The sequence below is a fragment of the Gopherus flavomarginatus genome, chromosome 21 (assembly GCF_025201925.1).
Source record: "Gopherus flavomarginatus isolate rGopFla2 chromosome 21, rGopFla2.mat.asm, whole genome shotgun sequence".
Lineage (NCBI taxonomy): Eukaryota > Metazoa > Chordata > Testudines > Testudinidae > Gopherus > Gopherus flavomarginatus.
Genome location: NC_066637.1, coordinates 9,537,697 through 9,558,458, shown reverse-complemented (window position 1 = coordinate 9,558,458; position 20,762 = coordinate 9,537,697). Strand labels below are relative to the sequence as shown.

Genomic DNA, 20,762 nt, shown 5'->3' with positions numbered 1-20,762 from the left:
AAAGGCAGATCTAACCCAGGCTTTTGCAAAGACAGCAGAAGAGGAGGCCGAAAGGTGTGTGCTGATAAAATCTAATTGCCCTATCGATCGGTTTCAGAGCCACCATTGGCAGCGGTAATGATTGAGATATTCTTATGGGTTGATGCATGTTAGCTGCATCTTACTGCTCTGGCCCCACTGGGGACCTTCAGATATTATGGAGATCTCTTAATCATGGAGCAAAACCTGTGTGTGCTGGGTCCGCTGTCCAACATCGAAGATTTATGATAATTATTATCAGTGCTGAGCTTGGATTTCTGCAGGAGCCAGCCTGGTGCCCTGGGTTCCAGGGAGGAGCTGCCGCATTCACACTTCCTGGTGATTCACTGGCTCATAGAATCTATCCCGGCTCCAGCTCAGGGTTTCCTCCACCTCCCTCCCCGTTCTTCATTCTTTCCTCCTTTCCTGGCCGGGCTAACATGGAGAGAATGAAGTGTTGGATAAAATCCCCAAGCCCCACAGTGTATATCCTGCCCTCAATGTGTGTATGGTCTGTTAGCTGTACGGGTTGGGGAGTTATGCTCATGCACCGAACGGGGGTTAGATGGCGAAAGCCCACAGCTTGCTCCCCAGCACCTGTGTCTGTTCCCCTGTTCAGCAGCCGGAACACAGGCCTTCCCATCCAGAGGCCCTTTGAAGAAAGAGGCTGAGGCCAGCAGTCCAGATGTGCTGTTAGTTAATGTTCCGAGGAGGAGGGAAGGAGCTGTTGCGAAGCCCAGATTTAAACTCCAGGCCCTGACTGTGCTCTGTGTTGTGACGAGGTAAATCTAGAGTAACTCGCAGGCCAGCAGAGTAACCAAGACCAAAAGCTTGACCCCCTGTTCTTCAGAAATGGCTTCCAAGTCCCCTCTCACAGAGTCAGTGGCCCCAGTTCCGCCCCTGGTAACCATTGTGCATAGGGAGCAGCTTTACTGAGCTCGGTGGAGTCGCTCTGGATTTACAGTGGGCCGGGGGACTTTTATTTAAGTGAAATAATAATTAATAATCCAGGGCCAGATCCCCTCACTCTCCTCTGCATTGCTCAGCCCCTCACTCAGTGAGCAGTCCCCTGGGAATAGTCTGCTGGGCAGCGTGAGGCTGGCAGAATCAGGCCTGAAAGGAGTTTGAATTTGGAATAGGCTCTCGAATGGTAAGAGCTGTCTCTCTGCACCTCCCCCCCAATATTGGTGATTTCCAAAATTGAACAAAAGAATGGTTGATTCTGGCAGCAGCGAACGCAGCATAAGCAGGGGCATTTAAATCTCCGCTGATTGTGCTGCACTTCACTGATCAAAACGATGTTCAGATGCCGTGTGAAATTGATGTCTGCACTGCAGAGTTTGCCAGAGCTCTTACCAGGTTTTAGCCTTAGCCCTCCCTGCCATCTGCACAGAAAAACCTCTGGCCCAGTGCTTTCAGCCTGGCTTAGCTTACCTGGCGGGCAGGGTAAGTTAGAACCGAGCTCCACTTTCATTTGGGGTGGAACCTGCCCACTTTGCAGTGAGGACTCAAGGCAAAATTACTTAACTACTCAGAGTCCTCCAGTGCCTCCCCACAAGCCCCTCCCTCCTGCCCCCCAAGGGGGAGAGAAGTTTTCTTGCAGTTGGCTGGGAAAGAATCCTAGAGCATCTCAGCACAAAGAACCATGGGCCATCTCCCCAGACACACGCAAGAAAGTGCAGGAACAGTAAGGACATAGTGATGCAGATAAGGCTTTGTATTGGGGATGCTCACACCCAGGCTTGGCTGACCCAGGTGCCAATCACCTGGGTTAACTGTCCAGTGAAGGTATAGTGCTATTGGGAAAATGCCTGCCATTGATGCCCTGCTGTACAGTCCCGTGTACATAGCAGGGGTCAGTGTATTCCTTCCTCTCCCACAATTTCCCTCTTTCCAAAGCCCACTGCCTCCCGACCTTGAATTCTGCTGTGTTCCCTGCAAAACATCCTCTTTTCTCCCCACGATGACATTCAGCAGTGTTTAACGCAGCGGGGTTGCAGCTGGGATGTAACATGGCAAATGGAAAAATATTGGGACTTGTCTGCCTTGGAGATGCGCGGAGGCTGCCTGTGCTGGGGAGATTCGGTAAGAGGCATAGCAACATATGAAAAGGTAGAGTGAGAAAGGAGGGGGCTGGGGAGGAGGGCGGAGGGCAGCCAATGAGCCTAATGAGAATATAAAAGTAGTTTCCAACTGGATCAGATAAAGATGAGACAGCAGGCAAGGTGCTGCAGTGGCACGAGAGAGGGCTTTGCCATGAGAGAGGATGATGGCGCAAAGCACTTTTAATCTTAAGTGAGAGAGAGAGAGATGCAGAAGGATGAGCAGAGCCTGACAAAGGCACGGCAGCAAAGCTGACGGTTTGCACATCAAACACAGACTTAGAGCCCCTTTAAGCAGCTCGTTGTGTGTCTGTAAACAAGTCCAATCCCCTCTATCCAGTTTGGCTCATGCAGCCTGCTAGGGCATGCGGGAGGCGGGGCGGGGGTGACGGCTTTGCAGATCCAGTGATTGACAGACAGGTGTTGGAGCTTCTCCCTTGCAGGCTGGCTTCAGGATTGGGGGCAGGGGCACCTGTCCTCTTGGGGAGAGAATGGTGCCATCTCCAACCTTGCAATCTCTCTTCCCCGACAGAACCCCTTGATTTCTTCCTCCTGTCCCATCCCCCCTTTCCCTAGTTGCTCCCCGCATGGTGCCTGATTCTGGGGCTGTGATTCAGGCAAGTAGTCTCATTGGCTGTGGCAGGAATACTTGCATGAGTAGGGTTTGCAGGATCAGGCCAATGGGTGCTAGAGGAGGGTGGAGGCCTGTCTTCCCCTGTGCCTATGGGAGGAAGCTGGCTTGATGACTGGCTGTTGCCCCCAGGCAGGCCAGTGCAGGGCACCATGCCATGGTCCTTTTAAGGGACAGTATGGTTAGCAGGACCCTAGTCAGGTCATCCAGGCAGCAGGAGCCCCACACAGTCCCATATTATAGGTGGGATTGTCCCATGGATTGGAGGCCCCTCTGCCTGAAGATATTGAGGGTCTTGAAAGCCAGCTGTCTCCCTACCAGGAGTGCCCACAGAGAGCGCCGGCTGGTCTGTGTGGGCAGAGACTCACACTGGAGGTCCTGGCCTAACAGGAACAGTATCCTCATCCCAGTATCAAGGCTATAGAGCCAGACGCAGCTGCCCTTTACCCGCACTGTGAATCCTGTATAACTTCGTTTAAACCAGATGCAGAATGTCTAGACGAGTGGGGCAACGGCCAGTCTCCCAAATTTCTGTAGAGTTTATTCTCTCTTGTTCTCTGGCCATAATCTGTGAATGTTCTGGTTTTTGCCCACTTTGTAAGTTACATTTTATAACCTTTGCACAATGAATGTTTTCTTTTATTTTTTTGTGGCGAGTTCTCCTTGAAAGATTTCACAGAAGAAGAAGACATAGCACTTATGTGGTACCGTTCATCCATAGATGATGATGACAATACCTAGCACTTTACGAAGGGGGGTATTGTTACCTGTTTTACTGATGGGAAACCTGGGGCACAGAGAGGGGAAGTGTCTTATTCAAGGTCAGACAGGAGTTGGGTTGCAAAACCAGGAAACAGTTCTCCAAGTCTGGTGCTCTGTGCTATGCTATGAAATATAGCTTAATCAGAAGTGAGCATTGAATAGACTTGTGTTAAAAATTGTTGACGTTTTTCAGGAAGGGGTGTATCTGTGTGTGTTAGATCTCTTATATTGATTTTCATCCAAGAATGTGTGTGGGAGAGTAGTTAGTTAGATACCTTATATTGCTCTCCACGGGCCTGATCCACAACTCAGTGAACTCTCAGTGGCATGATCCCCATTGACGTCAGTGGGCTTTGCATCTAGCCAGGCAAGAGTTAACTCGGGCCAAGGATGTTGTAGCTAATGATTAGAGACAGATCTGCAACGAATGGGCTGTTTTCTGAGCCTGGGATAACGAGCCAGGACACTGGCATGTTTTCACTTTGAAAAAAGAAAAGAAAAAGGAAAAAAAATGGCTTTATTGAATTGCTGCCTTAAATTGAGCAGAAAATCCGCTCCAAATGGGCAGCTGAGGGTGGGAAGCCCAGCCACCTTTGTGTACACATGTTATCATGAAGGACAGCTATTTACCTAGGCTGCACTGGGGACTGACCTCAGTCACCACCTCAGTCTCCAGCTTTTGATCTGGGGCTGGAATTGCAGATTCCTCCTCTCTTTGTGCTCCTCTCGTGTTCTATTTCTGCTGAAGCCTGTTGGGAGTTGGAGATGACCAGCCTCTGCTGGTGGTTGTGTCCTGCTTTGCATTTGAACCGAGGTCTTGGGAGGTGAAGGAGCAACATGCAAGCGTGTGGTGGAAGTGCAGTTTGCTTCTCTGCACTGCAGCATGGAACTCATGGCAGCATGGCCAGGCCACAGGGCATCGGATTGGCAGGCAGGAAACTTGAGTTTTAAACCTGGTTCTGCCACTTATTTGCTATGTGGCCTTGGGCAAGTCACTCACCCTTTTTCTGTCTCATTATCTTCATCTGTTAAAAAAAAAAATAGGGGCATGTCTTCCTGTTGTCTTCAGCAGGCCTAAGATCAGGCCCACATCCCTTGTATGCCGACACAAAGGGGTTTGTTCAGTTTTCTGTGGCTGCCTGCAGGTTCCCAGCAAGCTCAGTGCTCCTTTCCAGGTGGCTCAGTGGATCCCTGCAGAGAGCAGAGGTCAGGGCCTGATTAACTCATAAGCAAAATGAGTTTGGGGAGGTTGCTCTGCTGAGTCCCTTCTGGACATGAGTAACATTTTCATGATAAACCCATCTTGCTCTTAGCATGAGGGGCTGCACAGAATAGGCTCTAGAGGACAGTGGCAGACCAGTCAGCACACAGCTGCGGCCCATGTGACATCCTCAGGGCCATATAGGTAGTATATATATTGTGTGGATGCAGCGCACACAATGCACAGAGAGCAGCCTATGCGGTCCACAGTGGGTAGGTTGAGAAGCACTGCTCTCTAGTAACAGCTGAGTGAGGAGAGCCAGGAAGGCTCACGCCTGGATCTAGCAGGATGGAGTGGCTGTAGCTGGGACAATTAATCTTACTTTTGTGGGAGGAGGCAGCCCTACAGGGAAGAAATCCACCTAATTCACTCCCAACATGACTTGTATTTTGGGAAGTGAAATAAACCAGTGGTTCTCAACCAGCGGGGTATGCGTACCCTGGGGGTACATCAGCTCATCTAGATATTAGCCTAGTTTTACAACAGGCCACATAAAACGCACTAGCAAAGTCAATACAAACTACAATTGCATACAGACAATGACTTGTTTATACATCTCTATATACTATACACTGAGATGTAAGCATAATACTTATATTCCAGTTGATTTATTTTATAATGATATGGTAAAAATGAGAGAGTAAACATTTTTTTGGTAATAGTGCACTGTGACGCTTTAGTATTTTTATGTCTGATTTTGTAAGCAAGTAGTTTTTAAGTGAGGAGAAACTTGGGGGTACGCAAGACCAATCAGACTCCCGAAAGGGGTACCATAGTCTGGAAAGGTTGAAATAAACAACACACTCTCATCCTCTCCTTAAAGATACAGAGAGAACGAGATTATCCCGCTTCCAGAACTAATCCTCCCATCACCCCTTCCCCCCCAAAAATACCAAAACAAAATTCTTTCCCCAGGTGTTTTACAGGCAGCTAGTAAAGAGCCAAAAACAAATCATTGGAGCTGTGACATCTCACTGATGTTATATATAGAAATTCAATATGGAGTGTAATGTGGCACCTGACTTGTCCACTCTCGCTTGCTGCCAGGGAGCGGGAAATGAATTGCTTCTCCCAGCCTCACTATGAGTCAATAGATTTCAGCTCCGAGATTTTATCCTCCCCAAAGTGTGTGCTCGTGTCTATGTATATTTGAGTGTGGGCATGCGAATAAGTGCACGTGTGTGTGTGTGTGCATATATAATATGTGTATGTTTGTGTGTAACTCCATACGTATATAAATGTGCGTGCCCAGGCATGTGTATGTTATCAGAAGTGGCTGTTGTGAACTCAATCACATCATGCCTGGAAGTAATGGGAACTCTTGCACTAGTGCTTAGGTTGGCTTGGAGCTATTTAATTTTTTTTTTTTCACAGTATGTCAATGACGAGCTTGCATTGTGATTACCTGCCCTTGCAGAAGGCGTTGGGCTACCTGTCTGATCTTTGCTTGCTTTCATGCAGTCGCGGTATGGCGCAGCAGCTTGTGGAAAGGCGGGGAAGTCCTCCTTTCTCGAGACAGGCCTGGCTGCGTTGTGTTTGGTGTTTTTGAGAGGAGTGACGTTAAAGAGCTGACCCTGGGGAGGCCAAGAAAGAGTTTTTTAAAAAACCGCCCCTGCCATTCAGATCAGCTTGGCTTAAGAAGCCCTGCTGGGGCATGGACTTAACAACAGTTGTGAGATCCCTCAAACTGGCAAAAACCGTTCCAGGCGGTGCTTAGAACGAGCTGCCTTTCCAGGAACTAGAGGGTCCTCTCACTGATGCCCTCTTCAGGTCAGTTTGTGAATCAGCACTCAGCCCCGCCATCTGGCCTGGGGCTGAGCTGGAATCAGCGGGAAGCGATGTGTGGTCGTTTCAGAGGAGCTTTCGTTGTCGCCGTTATTGTGGGCTGTGCACTTTTTCCGGGTGTCTTTGCCTGTACAGGTAGTCCCAGGCTGCAAGAGCTCCCTGGTTCACAAGTGAGACACCCCCCCCATCCCCAGGGGAACGGAACAAAGACAACCCCTGCCCCGAAGTGTCCAACGCCTTTCAGTAATTACTCGGGTCATCAAAAACATTGTGTGGCAGAAGCAAACTTCTAGCCTGAGGTACCGATCGAACCAATGGGGAGGTGTCAGCTGTTAGCACGTGGCTGTGGGGATCCAGCTCATCAATGAATTCCCCCCTACCCCGATGCCCTCTCCCCAAATGCCGGAGCGTGGTATTGAACGCTGCCTGGGGAACTTGTCGCTGCTATGCTCTTTTGCAGCATTCAAACATAAATTTACTCCAGAGCCGTGGCATTGGGAGTGGGGGGGATTGTGGAGGGGAGGGAGCTTTAAATTAACCCTTTTCTCTCAGTAAAAAGAGGGGAGTCTGTTGTGATAAACTCAGGACAGACAGCTGCAAGGGAGGGTCCCAGAGGGTTAAAAGGCCCTCCTCCTTATCAACTGGGAGGCAACTACAGGCCAATCAGGTTCAACTGAGAAAGGGTTACCAAGGTAGCAATTAGAATCAGCTGAGGGGGAGCTACCTTAGGTTAATTAGTATCAGCTGATTCCAACTTAGGGCCACCTGAGACCTTTTTAAACCCTTCCCTAGGAGGAAGGAGGGGGGAGAGCAGAGAGAGAAGGAGCCCTGCTGCCAAGAGTGTAGAAGCAGCAAGACAGCGAGTCTCACCAGGAGGAGAGGCAGTACTCTCTCCCACAAGGAAGTAAAAGAATACTCTAAATAGGACTGGTGGAGATATGGGGAGCAGCCTTTCCCTGTGTCCCAAGGGGGACCGCATTTACCCAAGCCTGTCTCACCAGGGCTAAAAGCAACAGAGGCTGGGGAGACTGAGAAGGTGCCTTGCCACACTGTCTAGGGTGACCAGATGTCCTGATTTTATAGGGACAGTCTCGATATTTGGGGCTTTGTGTTATATAGGCGCCTATTTCCGCCCCGTCCTGATTTTTCACACTTGCTGTCTGGTCACCCTAAATCTGTCTGCCTGTTAAAAGTTTTCAGCTCCAGATTATCCTTTGTTCCTCATTTCATTTCCCTCCATTTACGTGTCTCCTTTCCTCTACGGTTCTCTCTTTTCTCCTCTGTCCTTCTGTTCCCCCTTTCTCTCCCTTGCCTTTCTTTATTCCTCTTTCCTAAACATACTTTCCTTCCTCTCTTCCCTTATTCATCTTGTCCCTTCTTTCTTCCTCTCACATATACTTTTCTCCTTTTCTATCCTCCTTTTTCGCTTTCTTTATTCCTCTCTCTCCCCTCCCTCTGTCTCCCAGTGAGCGCCTCGGGAAGAAGACAATTTGAAGGCTTTCCGCTCTGCTCTCAGCTGAGGGGCTCTTTCTCTCAAGCCAATCAATGGCAGCCTTTCAGCCCCAGTGGGGCTTGGCAAACATGAGATCAATAAGTTATTAGCACCATTCTGTCAGCTGTAATGTGGAGATTGATCGGGGCCGGGTCTCTTGCATGCTGCCTGGCACTTCTCCAGCCTGATAAAGATGACAGATTAAGGGAATAAGAAAAAGGAATTAAGGAGTCTGGCTGTCAAAGCTGTCACGGGCTGGAAGAGCGCTGTTTTTTTCCGGGGCTGAATGAGTGCAATCGGACATTTAAATGGTGCTAAGGGTACAGCACCACCAGCAGCTCTGTCTGGAATCACCGTCTTTAGCATTCACCTTTGAGAGCGGCGCAGCGAGGTCTGTGCAGAGACAGACCTGCACAGGCGCAGCAGCTGTGCAGGGTGTTTAAGGGAATAGCAGCTTGCTGGCATGGGCCACACACACGAGACGCTTCGTCTCTGTCAAGAGAGGCCACGAGCCAAGGTTGAGCTGTGCTCCCCTCGCGCTCACTTGCTCTAGGAGGGCCTGGCTTCCAGCCATGCTTGTGATGCTGCCGACCAGCACGAGCGAGGACTCCAATGCCGTGGTGAGCTCGCCCCAATGTCAGAAAAGGGGAAGCTTTGGGGGTGCATCTTGGGGCGAGGGAGTGATTGTGGCAGGTTTTTATCACAGGGTGGAATGAGTCTGAGAAAGCAGAACGGGGAGCAGCTCTCTGAAGGATAGTTGCAGACATATAGGTGAGCTCAGGCTAAGGAGGGGGAGGCAGGATTGAGATCTCTGGGGTCATGACACTCCGTGGGATAGTGCTTCGCTGCCAGAGCTTCTTTCACGCCATGACCTTGGAGTCCTCTGTTGGCACTGATTATAGCTCAAACTGTCTTTGTGAGGCAGGTTCGGGGTCAGAATACCCCTTTTACAGACAGGTAAACTGAGGTACAGAGGGCTTCTTCAGAGCAGCACAGAGAGACAGTGGGTCGCTAGCAGAGATGGGAATTGAACCCAGGAGTCCTAACTGTCAAGCTGACTGCCCTGACCACTAGACCACGCTCCTTTCCAGAGCTGGGGATAGAGTCCAGGGGTCCTGATTTGTAATGCATCTGAAATAATACACTCCTTCCCCAAGCTGGGGATAGAAGCCTGGACTCCAGCCTCCCAGTCCCCCTGCCCTAACTGCTAGACCTCCCAGCATGTCCTCCCCAGATCTTCCCTGAGAGTGGGTGGAGCTCACAACTGCTAACCAAGATTCTCTGGGTAGCGTACCAAACGAGTCCAGCTGTGTCTCTCACGCTCAGCGTATCCTCTCTGTGAGTGTTTTGCTTACTATGAATATTTACCACTTTTTTATGGCTCGGTATGCTCTGCAGAAATGAATTGCAAAGGGAGGTGGGAGACGAGGGGGCGTTTGTGCACGTTGGCTCATAAACAGCCCAGTTACAGGCAGATTGGAGGCTGGCTCCAGGGTGACCTGCACCTCCCTCTGTCACATTCCTTGGGAATCTTAGTATTTGGGCTGGGCTCTGAGGCACTTTGCTGCTGCTCATGCAAAGCAAATGGAGGCGGACAGCTGGTGACTGACGGACCAGTATTGACATGCTGTGCAAGAGGCAGAGTGCCTGCTGGTTATAGCAGAGAGCTGGGACTCAGGAGAGACCTGGGTTCTTTCCCAAACTTGGGGAGGAGAGCATTGTTGGGTTATATAGCATGGGACTTGGTCAGGATTCCCTGAGTGAAACGCCCATCTCTGCCACTGACCTTCTGTATGACCTTGAGCATTCACCTGTTCCATTTACATCAGTGTCCCATCTGACCTCATGACACTAAGCCCACCTCCTGGGGGGGACAGAGGGGAGGTTTGCAGAATACTTAGAGGTCTCTGGGTGATGGTGCTAGAGGATTTCTTGGGGGGGGGCAGTCTAAATATTGCTCCAGAGCTATTTATCAGCTCTTACCTCGCGAGATGCAAGAATGGATCTGCGCCCTGAGCTATTTCAGTTCTCTTCCCGACTCTGAGGCTGATCTCCCTGCAGGAGCTCCCGTCTCTTCCAAGGGGGAGTCAGGAAAAGCCTGTCCAAATGGGGAGAGAAGGGGAAAGGATTTAAAAAAAATAAAGTAAGAGTGTGTCTACACTGCAGTCGAAGGTGTGATTGCAGTATGGGTAGGCAGAGCTGTGCTTGCTTTGATCTTGCTAGCAGTGAAGATGCAGTAGCCCAGGCGCCAACTTTCTTCTGTGCTGGTGGGTGCTTCACCCTGAGGCTCCGCCCCTTCCTCCAAGGCCCCACCCTGGCTCCACCGCCTCCCACCCACCACCGAACTGCTGATCGGTGGGTGGCTGGTGGGTGCTGGTCACCCACTATTTTTTTTCCCATGGCTGTTCCAGCCCTGGAACACCCATGGAGTCAACGCCTATGTGCAGGAGCACTGACCCTGCTGCAGACTAGCAATGCAAGTACATAGCCAGGATTCCAGATGGGCTTGTGCAGCCCACACAGGGTCCCTGCCACCGCATCTTCATTTCTGTTTTTAGCTGTGTTGGCTCGATTAAAGCTAGCTCGGGTTTGCCTACCTGTGCTGCCAGTCACACTTCTGATGGCAGTGCAGATGCACCCTGAGATTTTTTAATGCCAGACCGTAATCTGGCCTATTTAGTACAGCACTGCAAATTCAGTACGTCATAATGGAAATGAGCCAGTAGGAAAGAGAAACCCCGTCTCCTCAAATACTCCATCCCAGTGCAGTGCCTCCCAGGGGAGTTTCCTTTGTGCCTGTGCCCTATCACCATTTTAAAAATAGTTTGTTACAGGGGACCTGAAGGGTTGATGTTTGGGGAGAGGATTCCTGGCTCCAACATTTGCAGAACCCCTGGTGTATGCTAAGAACGGTCCTGAGCCAGAGAGCTTTTGGATCCAGGCCCAGATCTGTGAGACTTGCTGTGCTCTCATCTCTAGCTAGAAACTTGTGACGACGTTAGCAAATTTTTATCATTTATATTGCGGTCATGACGAGGAGCCCTAGCCAGGGCTCAGGCCCGCTTTGTGCTAGGCACTGTTAAAACAGAGAACCAAAAGACAGTCCCTGTCCCCAAAGAGCTTGCAGTCCAGTGGTATGACAAAAAACAACAGGTGGAGACAGGCAGACAGGGAAACACAAAAAAGCAATGAGATAATACTGGTCTGCGTGATAGGCAGTGTTCTCACCACACCAGCTGCCTTATCTAGCAAAGTCCTCTCAGCCAATGAGCTGCCCTGTTGGAGGGATGGAGCAGCCTTCCACCTCCAGAAGGGTGCAAAGAAATTGTTGCCAGATCTGCTCAAAGCCGCACCATTGCACTGCTGCTGTTTTGGTGTTGAACTACAGGGCTTTCCCCTACTCTCTGCAAGAAGAAAACCTGTGGCAAAGTCTACTCATTATACTCCCCTGCATCGGGATCCCGCCTTCCAGAGACCCTACTGCCTTCCTTCCCCCTCTGCCCCCACCTTCCCTGAATCATTTTTTTTCCACACTCATTGCCCTCAGTTAAATTATGGCCTATAATTCCCATGACCTTGTGCTTCACTCTCCCTTTGTTCCATTGATTCCTGCTGGCGAGGGGCAGAGCTGATCAGCGGCCGGATTCCACTCTGCTGAGCTGAGCCCACCCCGTGTGGCCCCTCGCTCCTCAGTCTTTGTTGTTAGCTGTTCACGGCCTGCTGGGACTCAGTAAGCTGCTGCTGCGTCTCGGTTTCAGGGCAGACCAAGAAGCCCGTCGCCAGGGCGGCAGCCTCCAGGATCCCCACAAAGCTGTCACCCGCTGCGCAGGGACAGATTGAGCAGCTGGGCTGGAGTGGGGGTATTTCTGCAGGCTGCATGCACCAGAGGAGGAAAAAAGAAAGTAGAGATGCCTCTGAGACCTTTCAGGCTGGTTAGTGGGAACTGTTTGTTATACCAGGACTTGAATTGGAAGGGTGGGGAGTCAGAGGCCTGGAAAGGTGTTTGCCCGTGTTAGAATAATGCTGAGAGAGGAAAGGCCGGTTTGACTTGTTACATGTTCACCAGCTGAGCCTTGGTTCCACCCATCTAACCTGGCTCCGTCCCACTTAGCTGCACCAGGTGCTTCTGCAGCACAAGCAGTGCCCTGGCTAGGGAATGTCAGAGCGGCACTCTAACCCTGCCCCGTTCTTGGTAACGCTCTGCATTGCAGAAGAAAACAAACGTGGCCCCTTGGCCTCCTTTCCATCTGTGTGTGGGGAAAGTTTGCCCCCGTGTGAGAGACACCTGATGTGTGAACCTGCTGAATGACTTGTCATAGTGATTATCCTTCCCCTTCCCCTGAGCTCTAGCCCAGCTGTTCTGCCCTGTACTGTGGGGGTGAGGTGGCGCCCCTGGGAAAATCAAAGCAGAGAGCTGCGGGAGATGGTGGCACTGCCTGGCATGGACTTCTCCGGCTTAACCACTTAACTTCGCTTGCTGTTAAAGGCTATTAGAGGTATTCCCTGCTCCCCAGAGCAGCCCCGGTTCCCTACCTTTATCTGGGTCAATGCATCTCAGACTATCCCTGTGGGCTTGCCATGGGTTCAGCCATCCTGGGTGAGCCAGTGCACGAGCACCTAACCTGCTCCAGCGTGGCCCCCTTGTCGATATCAGCATGTGGCTGTCCCGTGGCCGCACTGACATTGTCTCTGGCCATGAGAGGCAAGAACAGCTATCGGGACAAGTATCCTGGGATCCATAGCGCTACAACCTGCTCCATTGCTCTGGGCTCACGTTCACAAGGTGCTGTGGGGCAACTTTTCTGCCCATTGTGGGAGGAAGTGGTCTAGGCCTGGGAAATTCATTTCCTGGCAGGCCCCAAGGCGGTGTGGGGGTGGGCTCTTGCATGGATCCTGCTCAACCTAACAACCAGGGCTGGCAGTGGCTGCTTTCTGTGGAGTCAGTGTCTCTTTGGCCTGCCCCTGCAAAAGCTGCTGCCAAGAGACAGTGCCAGGTGTTTCAGAGGCGGCTTTTGGCCTGGAGAAGACGAAGGTGTTGGCTTGCAGTTACAAGCAGAAGCCCTACAACAACAGAATGGGACCATGTGGAGATGGAGGCGTGGATGAAGCTGATGCTGTTTTTCGTCCAGCCCCCGCCCCCATGTGGACCACTGCCTCTGGCCCAGGACCACAAGCCCTGAGTGGTGGGGCTACATGATGATGGGAATGCAAGAGGGCCAGCAGTGGGCCCAGAACGTTCTCAGGAGGAAAACTCCCATGGCACTTGAGCTCGCCAGGGCCCCTGAGTGGCCAAGTTGGCAGGAGAGAGCTCCTGCAGCTGAGCCTGAGTGCTGGCCAGACCAGCCTGCAGGCAGTTTAGTGAGCTCAGTTGGACTGCAGCAGAGACCTGCTGGGCACAAGGCAGCCAGCAGACCTGCTTTTAAGTTCAGCAGCAGGTTGCTGGCTGCTCAACCCATATGCCTACAGCTGCGATCATGCCTTTGCCAGCCTTGCTCCAGCCCTGCTTGCGCCCTGACCCTCAGCTTGTCTTCTGGTTCCTGCCTCTGGCTGACCCTGGTTGTGACACAGATCACTCAGAGAGAAGATGCCATGACAGTCCAGAAGTGTGTTGCATCACTCTGCAGAAGCTGGCAAGCTTGGATTGTTACAGATCTATTGACAATCAGTTCAGGGTAGGCAAATCCATGATTGGTGCAGTGGTCATGGAGGTTTGCAAGGGAAGTAGTGCAGGTGGTGCTGGCCCTCTGGGTTGGAAAAATTGGAAATAGCCCTGAAATAATTGCGGGTTTGAATGGCTAGGGTTCCCGAGCTGTGTAGGCGCGATTGATGGGATGCATAGACCCATCCTATGCCTACCATTGGAAGCAAGTGAGCACCTTTAACAGGAAAGGATACTGCTCCATTGTTATGTGGTCTTCAGTCTTTTCCATACTGGGACCCACCCAGGACCCTCCTCATTCAGCAGCATGTTTGTAACTCCCAGACACTTGGTTGTGTTTCCCCTCTCACTGAGACCCCACTGTGCCAAGACTCCTGGGCTCTGTTCTCACTCTGCTGCTGTTGCCACCAAACCAGGGGGAAACTTGTTCAAAGTTGGAATTCAGGATCTATTTTTTTTTCTCCTTCTCTCAAATGCGCATCCGAAAAGCGGATTTTGATAGGCCATCCCTGGTGTGGAATGGTGTATTGGAATGGATGGATGGGCGGCAGGTGCTGGAACCAGGCACGTATTCCCCAGATGGGACTGGTGTGTCCAGGCTAGGTACACAGATTAGATATAGAGGGGAGAGGACCAATTCTCCTGTGCTATAATATGAATCTTTGCATTACATAGCACCTTCTACCCAAGGGTCTCAATGGGCTTCACAATAGTAATGAATGAAACAGTTCAGCTACCTCTGTGAGATGGGCTTATACCCCATTGTACAGATAAGGAAGCTAAGAGCAAGGATGGTCTTGTGGTAAAGATACTGCCAGTGGCCTGGGATTTCAGAGACCTGCGTTAAATTTCTAGCTCTGCTGCACACTCCCTGTGTAACTGTGGGCCCGTAGCTCTGTGCCTCTGTACATCTCTGTTCTCTGGCGGTAACAATTCCTTTCTCATCCCCATTGTGAGAGCTCAGACTGCAGGCTCTTTGGGGCAGGGACTCTCTTTCATTATAAACATGTACAAGGCTTGGCCCAGTGAGATCCTGATGTCAGCTGAGGCTTCTAGGCATTGCTGTAATGCAAATACAGAAGTAACAAGGAGACCCAGAGAGGTCAAGTGACTTGCTCATGGTCAAATAGTCTGTGTCAGAGCTGGGAGTAGAACCCAGGGGACTCACTGTATATGCCCCCAGGCATGTGCCTTAACCACAATTCCATCTTTCATTCTCATTGGCTAATGTGATGCAGTAAGACATGTTTTAAATAAAAAAAAACAAAAAAAACCTGCAGAATACTAACTGCAAAGTTGGCTCATTGTTTAGCAGAGAAGAGATTTAATATAATGGAAAGAACTCCCACGCTGGAAGTGTAGCAAGAGTCTTGTCATCTTTTCTCTCCCCCCAGCTTTTTTCCATCCTTTAGGTTTCAAAATGGAAAATGCTGATTTGACAACAAAATAACATTATTTAGAGGTTTTTGGAGCCTCAGGACTGCGTGTGGATGTGAGATACTGGGACAGGGGCTGCAGGTCTTGCTGGCATTAATATGCTAACATAGCATGTCTGGAGAGCTGGGTTCAAATGTTGATTTGGTCACAGATGGAAAATAGTGAGCTGTACCTAGAGCATGACCCTAATCACATATGTGTGTTTGACCCACCACTGCGTTTGTGAACATGGTGCTTTGGAGATTAGGTGGTGGAGCACCCTCTGAGAGCAGGGCAAAGGGCCAGTCACTCGTTGATGTTTGTACAGCAGTCAGTGTTTTGCAGGTACCCGGGGCGCTGCCGGTCAGGAGTGACGCAAGGCAGGTCAGCACGAACGCGTGTTGACAGAGCTGTGCGTATGTTTGTGCGGTTAAAGTAGCAGGGCAGAGGAGGGACTCTAGATCATGACTGAGGTGCTTTGGCAGAGCTGAGAAGTCATGGATGCTTACTACTGCTGCACAGAGCCACTGCCCTAACCCACCAGTACCTGTAAGCGTGTCGCCAGTTCCTCATTTGAATCATAAGCACCGTCTCCTCCCCAAATGAAATCAGGCCTTAATGTGATTCTTCCCTCCTGGGAGTGGTGAGCTGAGTTTTGGGATTTTGTTGTTTTGAAACTGCAAATGCTGGATGAGAGAAGGTTCGAGGCTCTTGGCCTCCAGCTCCAGCGCGCACAAGAGTATAATGACCAGGAAAGTTAACACCCAGAACGAGGAGTTCCAGATAGTTGGGGAGTGGGAAGGGGAGAGAGGCACTGTCTTGTGACCTGAGTACAGGATGCCAGGCCAGGTACTCCTTAGTTCCTTCCGAGTTGACTCTGCTAGTTGACCCTGTGTGGCAGGCCTTTGTTTCCACCTTTGCAAAATGCACACAACAGTCCCCCCACTGAAGGCTGAGTTAAGGCTTGAATTTGGAGTGCCTTGAAGATTTAAGGTTGTCACTCTCTTTCAGTCCATCCTTTCTTCAGATTGCCACCATTTCATTGTATTTACTTTGTTTTTCGGTTATGGATGGCTGCAGACCTTTGCAATGCTTCCAAGCACTGGTTGTGTTAACAGCCTGGGTGACAGGGTCACGGTGAGATAAGATCAGAGGCAGCTTGTGCTCTTTAAAACTTTGAAATGCCACTTGTAACTTGGCAGAGTTCTAACATCACTCATTGGATAAAGGCATTTCCTAACTGGTTCTGCCCTCCACATGTTAACTGTCTGTTCTCTGCACCACTTGGACTCTTGTCAGCTACAACTCCTTCCACTGTGTCTCCCGATAAACAGAATGCCAGCTCAGTCAACTAGATTTAGCTAGCTGAAATTGAATTAATGCGGGGTGACTATTAGCACTAAGGACCCTGCTTTGGCTCGAGATGCCATGTGAAATGGAAATAATGTTTTGATGTGTTTAACATTTCTTAACCATAAGAAAGGTTGCATGCAAAGTGTCTGTGCTTTGCTCATGTTGACTCATAGACAAGCAACATATACTCTCTCAAATATGGTACTTGTTTTCAAGGTTTTCTGAGATGCTGCATCTTTAACAAGCCCTTGATAAATGAGAATTTGATGCTCACGGTGACAAACTGTCTCTTCCTTCCTGCCCATATGCAACTTCATGCTTTCAGTTTCCCCAGCATTATTATGGGAGGATATTGATTTTAAATCTGTTCAGGGGACGCTGTAATTGTATATTAGATATTTTGCGTTGGCTCGCAAGGGCTGCACTAATGCAAAAGGCTCGCGCGTTTCCGTACAGTCTAGAGGGAGAAGATTGCTAAGGACCTTGAGGTTTTTAGGAGGAGAGAGAGAGAGAGATACCGTGGTAGGAAGAGTCAGAGGGAATGGTTTTTCTTCTTCGCCCACCCCCTTTTTCCTCCCCCCAGTTGCTTTGCATCAGGGCATGAAGGGAGTGGAAACACAAGAGGGACAAAAGGCAGCCGAACAAATGATGAAACTCAGTAAGGAAATAAACTAGATTCAGAATTTACGGCTTAAAATCATTGCATTGATCACTGTTTGAACAGTCATTACATCCCTTTGGACGGCATGATTAGGAAAGCAGATCTGGACTTTCAAGATGATGATTTTTTTCTTTCTTTTTCTCTCTCTCCTCTCCTCCCCCCCCACCCCCACCCCCCGGTAGCCTGACTCTCTATGTTTGGGCAGCAAAATGCGAAATAAGTCTCTGGTTGATTCTGTGAAAGGGAAAGAAGTGGAGCGTTATCTGATACTCAGGTCTCTCATTTCTGTGTCTCTCTCTCTCTCCCTCTTCTAGATGAAATTTTAGGCAGGAGAAGAGTATGTTCTCCCAACAGCAGCAGTGAGTGTCCTTTAGAAAGCAAGAAAACCCGAAGCGAGTCCCCAAAGGGTAAGTGCTGCTTCTCTCTTCCCTCTCCCCACCCCATTTTCTTTTCTTAAGAACCTAACTTAATTGAAATTAACGAGGGAGGGATGGGAGATGCTGAGTAGGAGCTTTCAGTATCAGTGTTGGGGATGTGCGAGGAAGGCTACCAATGCAGTGTTCTCTTCAGCTAAGTGGAGGGAAGATCAGAGTGTGTGTGTGTGTGTGTGTGTGTGTGTGTAATTATCTCCCTTAATTAGACTGATTATTTTATGGTTTAAAAACCAAGCCAGGAGCTCATGGGTTGGGGAGGAGGGTATTTTTCAGCAGAGTGCCTTGGTTTGGGTATTTAATACAGGACACGCACTGCATTATCATGTTGGCATCTGCTTTTTTGTGTGTGTCTAACTGTGAGTATAGTAAAAGTCCAGCTAGATAGTCCTTCGTTGATGAAGTCATTCCTCTATAGATGGAATCTGTAGCATTGGTGGGGGGGAAGGGGAATGTTTTGTTTTTAATTTTAGGGTTTTTATTTAAATCTCTTGATTTGTTTTTATGCCTCCCTGCCATAAACATGATTTTAAAACTTTTTTTTACGACTGGCAAAGTGGACTGGGTAATGGACCCTGCAGTTAATGAGTTCGTCTTGGGGTTGCGTAAATGAGGTTTTGCAGGCTGTTCACTTAGAGGCTTTGTTGTTAAGGTCAGACTAATTAGCTGTCAGTAATGTCCACCTCAATCATTATTGCTTAACCTGCGCTCTTCTAGCCATTTGGAAAAAAAAAAAAGCGTCAGGCTGGCTGCCTGCAAGCCAGGTCTTGTTTCATGGGGTTGGAGTCCAGCAGCTCAGCTTCTTAAAAAGGAATGAGGGGGACTGAATACATCCTCCTGTTAACCAGACCAGATGGTCTTCAAGGGGACTTCAACATGCAGCGTTTTACTGCGGAGTGTTCCTGACTTCCTAAAATAAAACCTTGTATCGCGTCTTCTAGCAGTGCCTGGTGCAGCGCCTAGGATGACACTCTAATTCTAAATAATATTCTTTTATGTCATCCCTTCCCGGCCTCCTACCCCAAAATTATGATTAGAAGGGCATTAGTATTCCAAAAGCGATCCTTGTTGGCTGCTAATTGGGGCGACTAGTGCCTGGTATAGTAGCTGCTAATATTACCTAGTAACACACGCTCATTCTTAATCATTTTCTTTTATGCAACCCCTTCCTGCCTCTTATCTCCAAATTGTTCCAGTGAGGAATGCATGAACGGTCGAGCAGGAATTCCTGTTAGGTGCTAACGATACCTAGTGTAAAGGGTACCTCAGCCAGGACCATCCGCTAGGCCTAAATTATTTCCCTTCACTTGTTCACCTGCCCACTTCCTGTCCTCCTCTTGCCCTCCCCCCCCCCCCCCCCGAGTTACCATCAGAAGTTCCTCTCTATTCCAGGAGGAATCCTTTGTGGGTGCTGAAATGCATTTATATCACAGGAGCTTTCGATTTCCAGTGTCAGGCTATGCAATACCATGCCACAGTTTGCCACAGCTTCCTTAAAGGAGCTTGCACACTCTGCCCACCTTCAGGCTTCTGCTGACTCTCTCTCCTCTACCCTTTCTTATCCATTGCATGCTCTGAGAATGGATCACGGTGGTAGCAATTTAATCTGTTTTGCTGAGAAGCAGCTAAGCTTTAATCAGGCTGTTCAAGACCAGGCTATCGTTTCTGGATCTATGACTCTGATCCCTACCCACCAAAAAGGGTCCCATTCTATACAAATGGGAGTCAGTGTCAGTATTACTTGACTTTGTTGGTTACAGTGTCAAGTCATAAACAATCCAGTCCTATCAGAGATGGGCCAAAGTTACCCTCCCCCCCCCACACACTTCGAGCCAACCCTTATTTCTGCATATCCACCCCCTGGGCCACTTACCCACCTTCGCTTCTTTCTAAATCCTGCTTTCTCAGCCAGAGTCATTTAATCGGGGTTTCCGCCTGACTCATTCAGTCAGGGTTTCCCCAGAAGTCCTAAAGGGTGACAGCTCCACACCACTTTCATTTTCTGCCCCCCGCGCTTTCCTTTCCCTAAAAGCCTTCCCTGACTTTTAAGCTAGACTAACCTGAAACTGACACAGACTTTCTAAACTAGATGGATCTCTGTGAAACCTCCGAAGTTCTCCCTCTTCTGGTACACACATCTTGAGATTGTTTAGTGGCAGCTCTTCTGCCCCGGGTACTGTACGAGGCCTTTGACACACGGGGATCAGCTCTGCGCTAGCTGCCACTAAATAGTTAGGTCCACTGATCAGTGTCAATGGTGTTGGTTTTGCTGTGTGTAAATTAGAGGAACTATAGACTAGGGGAACCTGGAACATCCAAGTTACCAGAATGGATCAGGCTAATGGTCCATCTAGTCTGCATCTACGTGCATCTGATGAAGTGGGTATTCACCCACGAAAGCGCATGCTCCAAAACGTCTGTTAGTCTATAAGGCGCCACAGGATTCTTTGCTGCTTTTACATCTAGTCTAGTATTTTGTGTTCAGCAAGGACTAGTACCAGCTGTTTCACAGAAAGGTTTACAGTCCCCATAATAACCACGCATGGACTGTCCTACCCACAGGGGATGCCTCTTCCCAATCTCTGTCACTTAGGGTATGTTTACACTGGAATAAAAGACCCACAGCACAGCTGCAGCTGTCCCAGGTCAGCTAACTCGGGCGTACGGGGTTCAGGCTTTGGGTTAAAAATTGCTTTGTAGATGTTTGGGCTTGGGTTGGGGCCCGAGCTCTGGGACCTCCCCCTTTGTGGGGTCCCAGCCCAAGCCAGAACGCCTACGCACCAATTACAGAGCTCAAGCCCCATGACCTGGGCCAGCCACGGGTGTTTAACTTCAATGTTAGTGGCTTGTGCTTTGAGGCATAGCAGTTTATGTCCTTTTAGAACTTAACCTATCTCCTGCAACAGTGAATTTTCTCATTATCTCTGCAAAGTCTCATTCTTTGAATTCTGCTGAGCTCTGACCTCAAAGATATTGTCATTATTTATAATGTATTGTGGTACCGCCTAGGAGCCCTAGTCATGGACCAGGACCCCATTGTGCTCGGCGCTGTACAGACACATAACAATATCTTGTGGCGGTGAGTTGCTTGGAGAGGCTAGAGAAGGCATTCTCATGTTTCTTTTGAATAATGTGGGCCTCTTGTTACTTGGGACGTTTTCTTGTGGACGCTTCCTATCGCATTCTCAGCC

The 20,762-nt window shown here is 49.5% G+C and overlaps 1 protein-coding gene across 3 annotated transcripts in view; it reads left to right on the top strand.

Annotated features, from left to right (window-relative positions):
* Positions 1-20,762, top strand: part of SAMD11 (sterile alpha motif domain containing 11) — a 174,538-nt gene that overhangs the window by 106,849 nt on the left and 46,927 nt on the right. For all 3 annotated transcript variants that reach the window (XM_050931403.1, XM_050931404.1, XM_050931405.1), the window contains exon 6: positions 17,455-17,547. In XM_050931403.1, the coding sequence (XP_050787360.1) occupies positions 17,455-17,547 (93 nt within the window). The remainder of the gene's footprint in view (positions 1-17,454; positions 17,548-20,762) is intronic.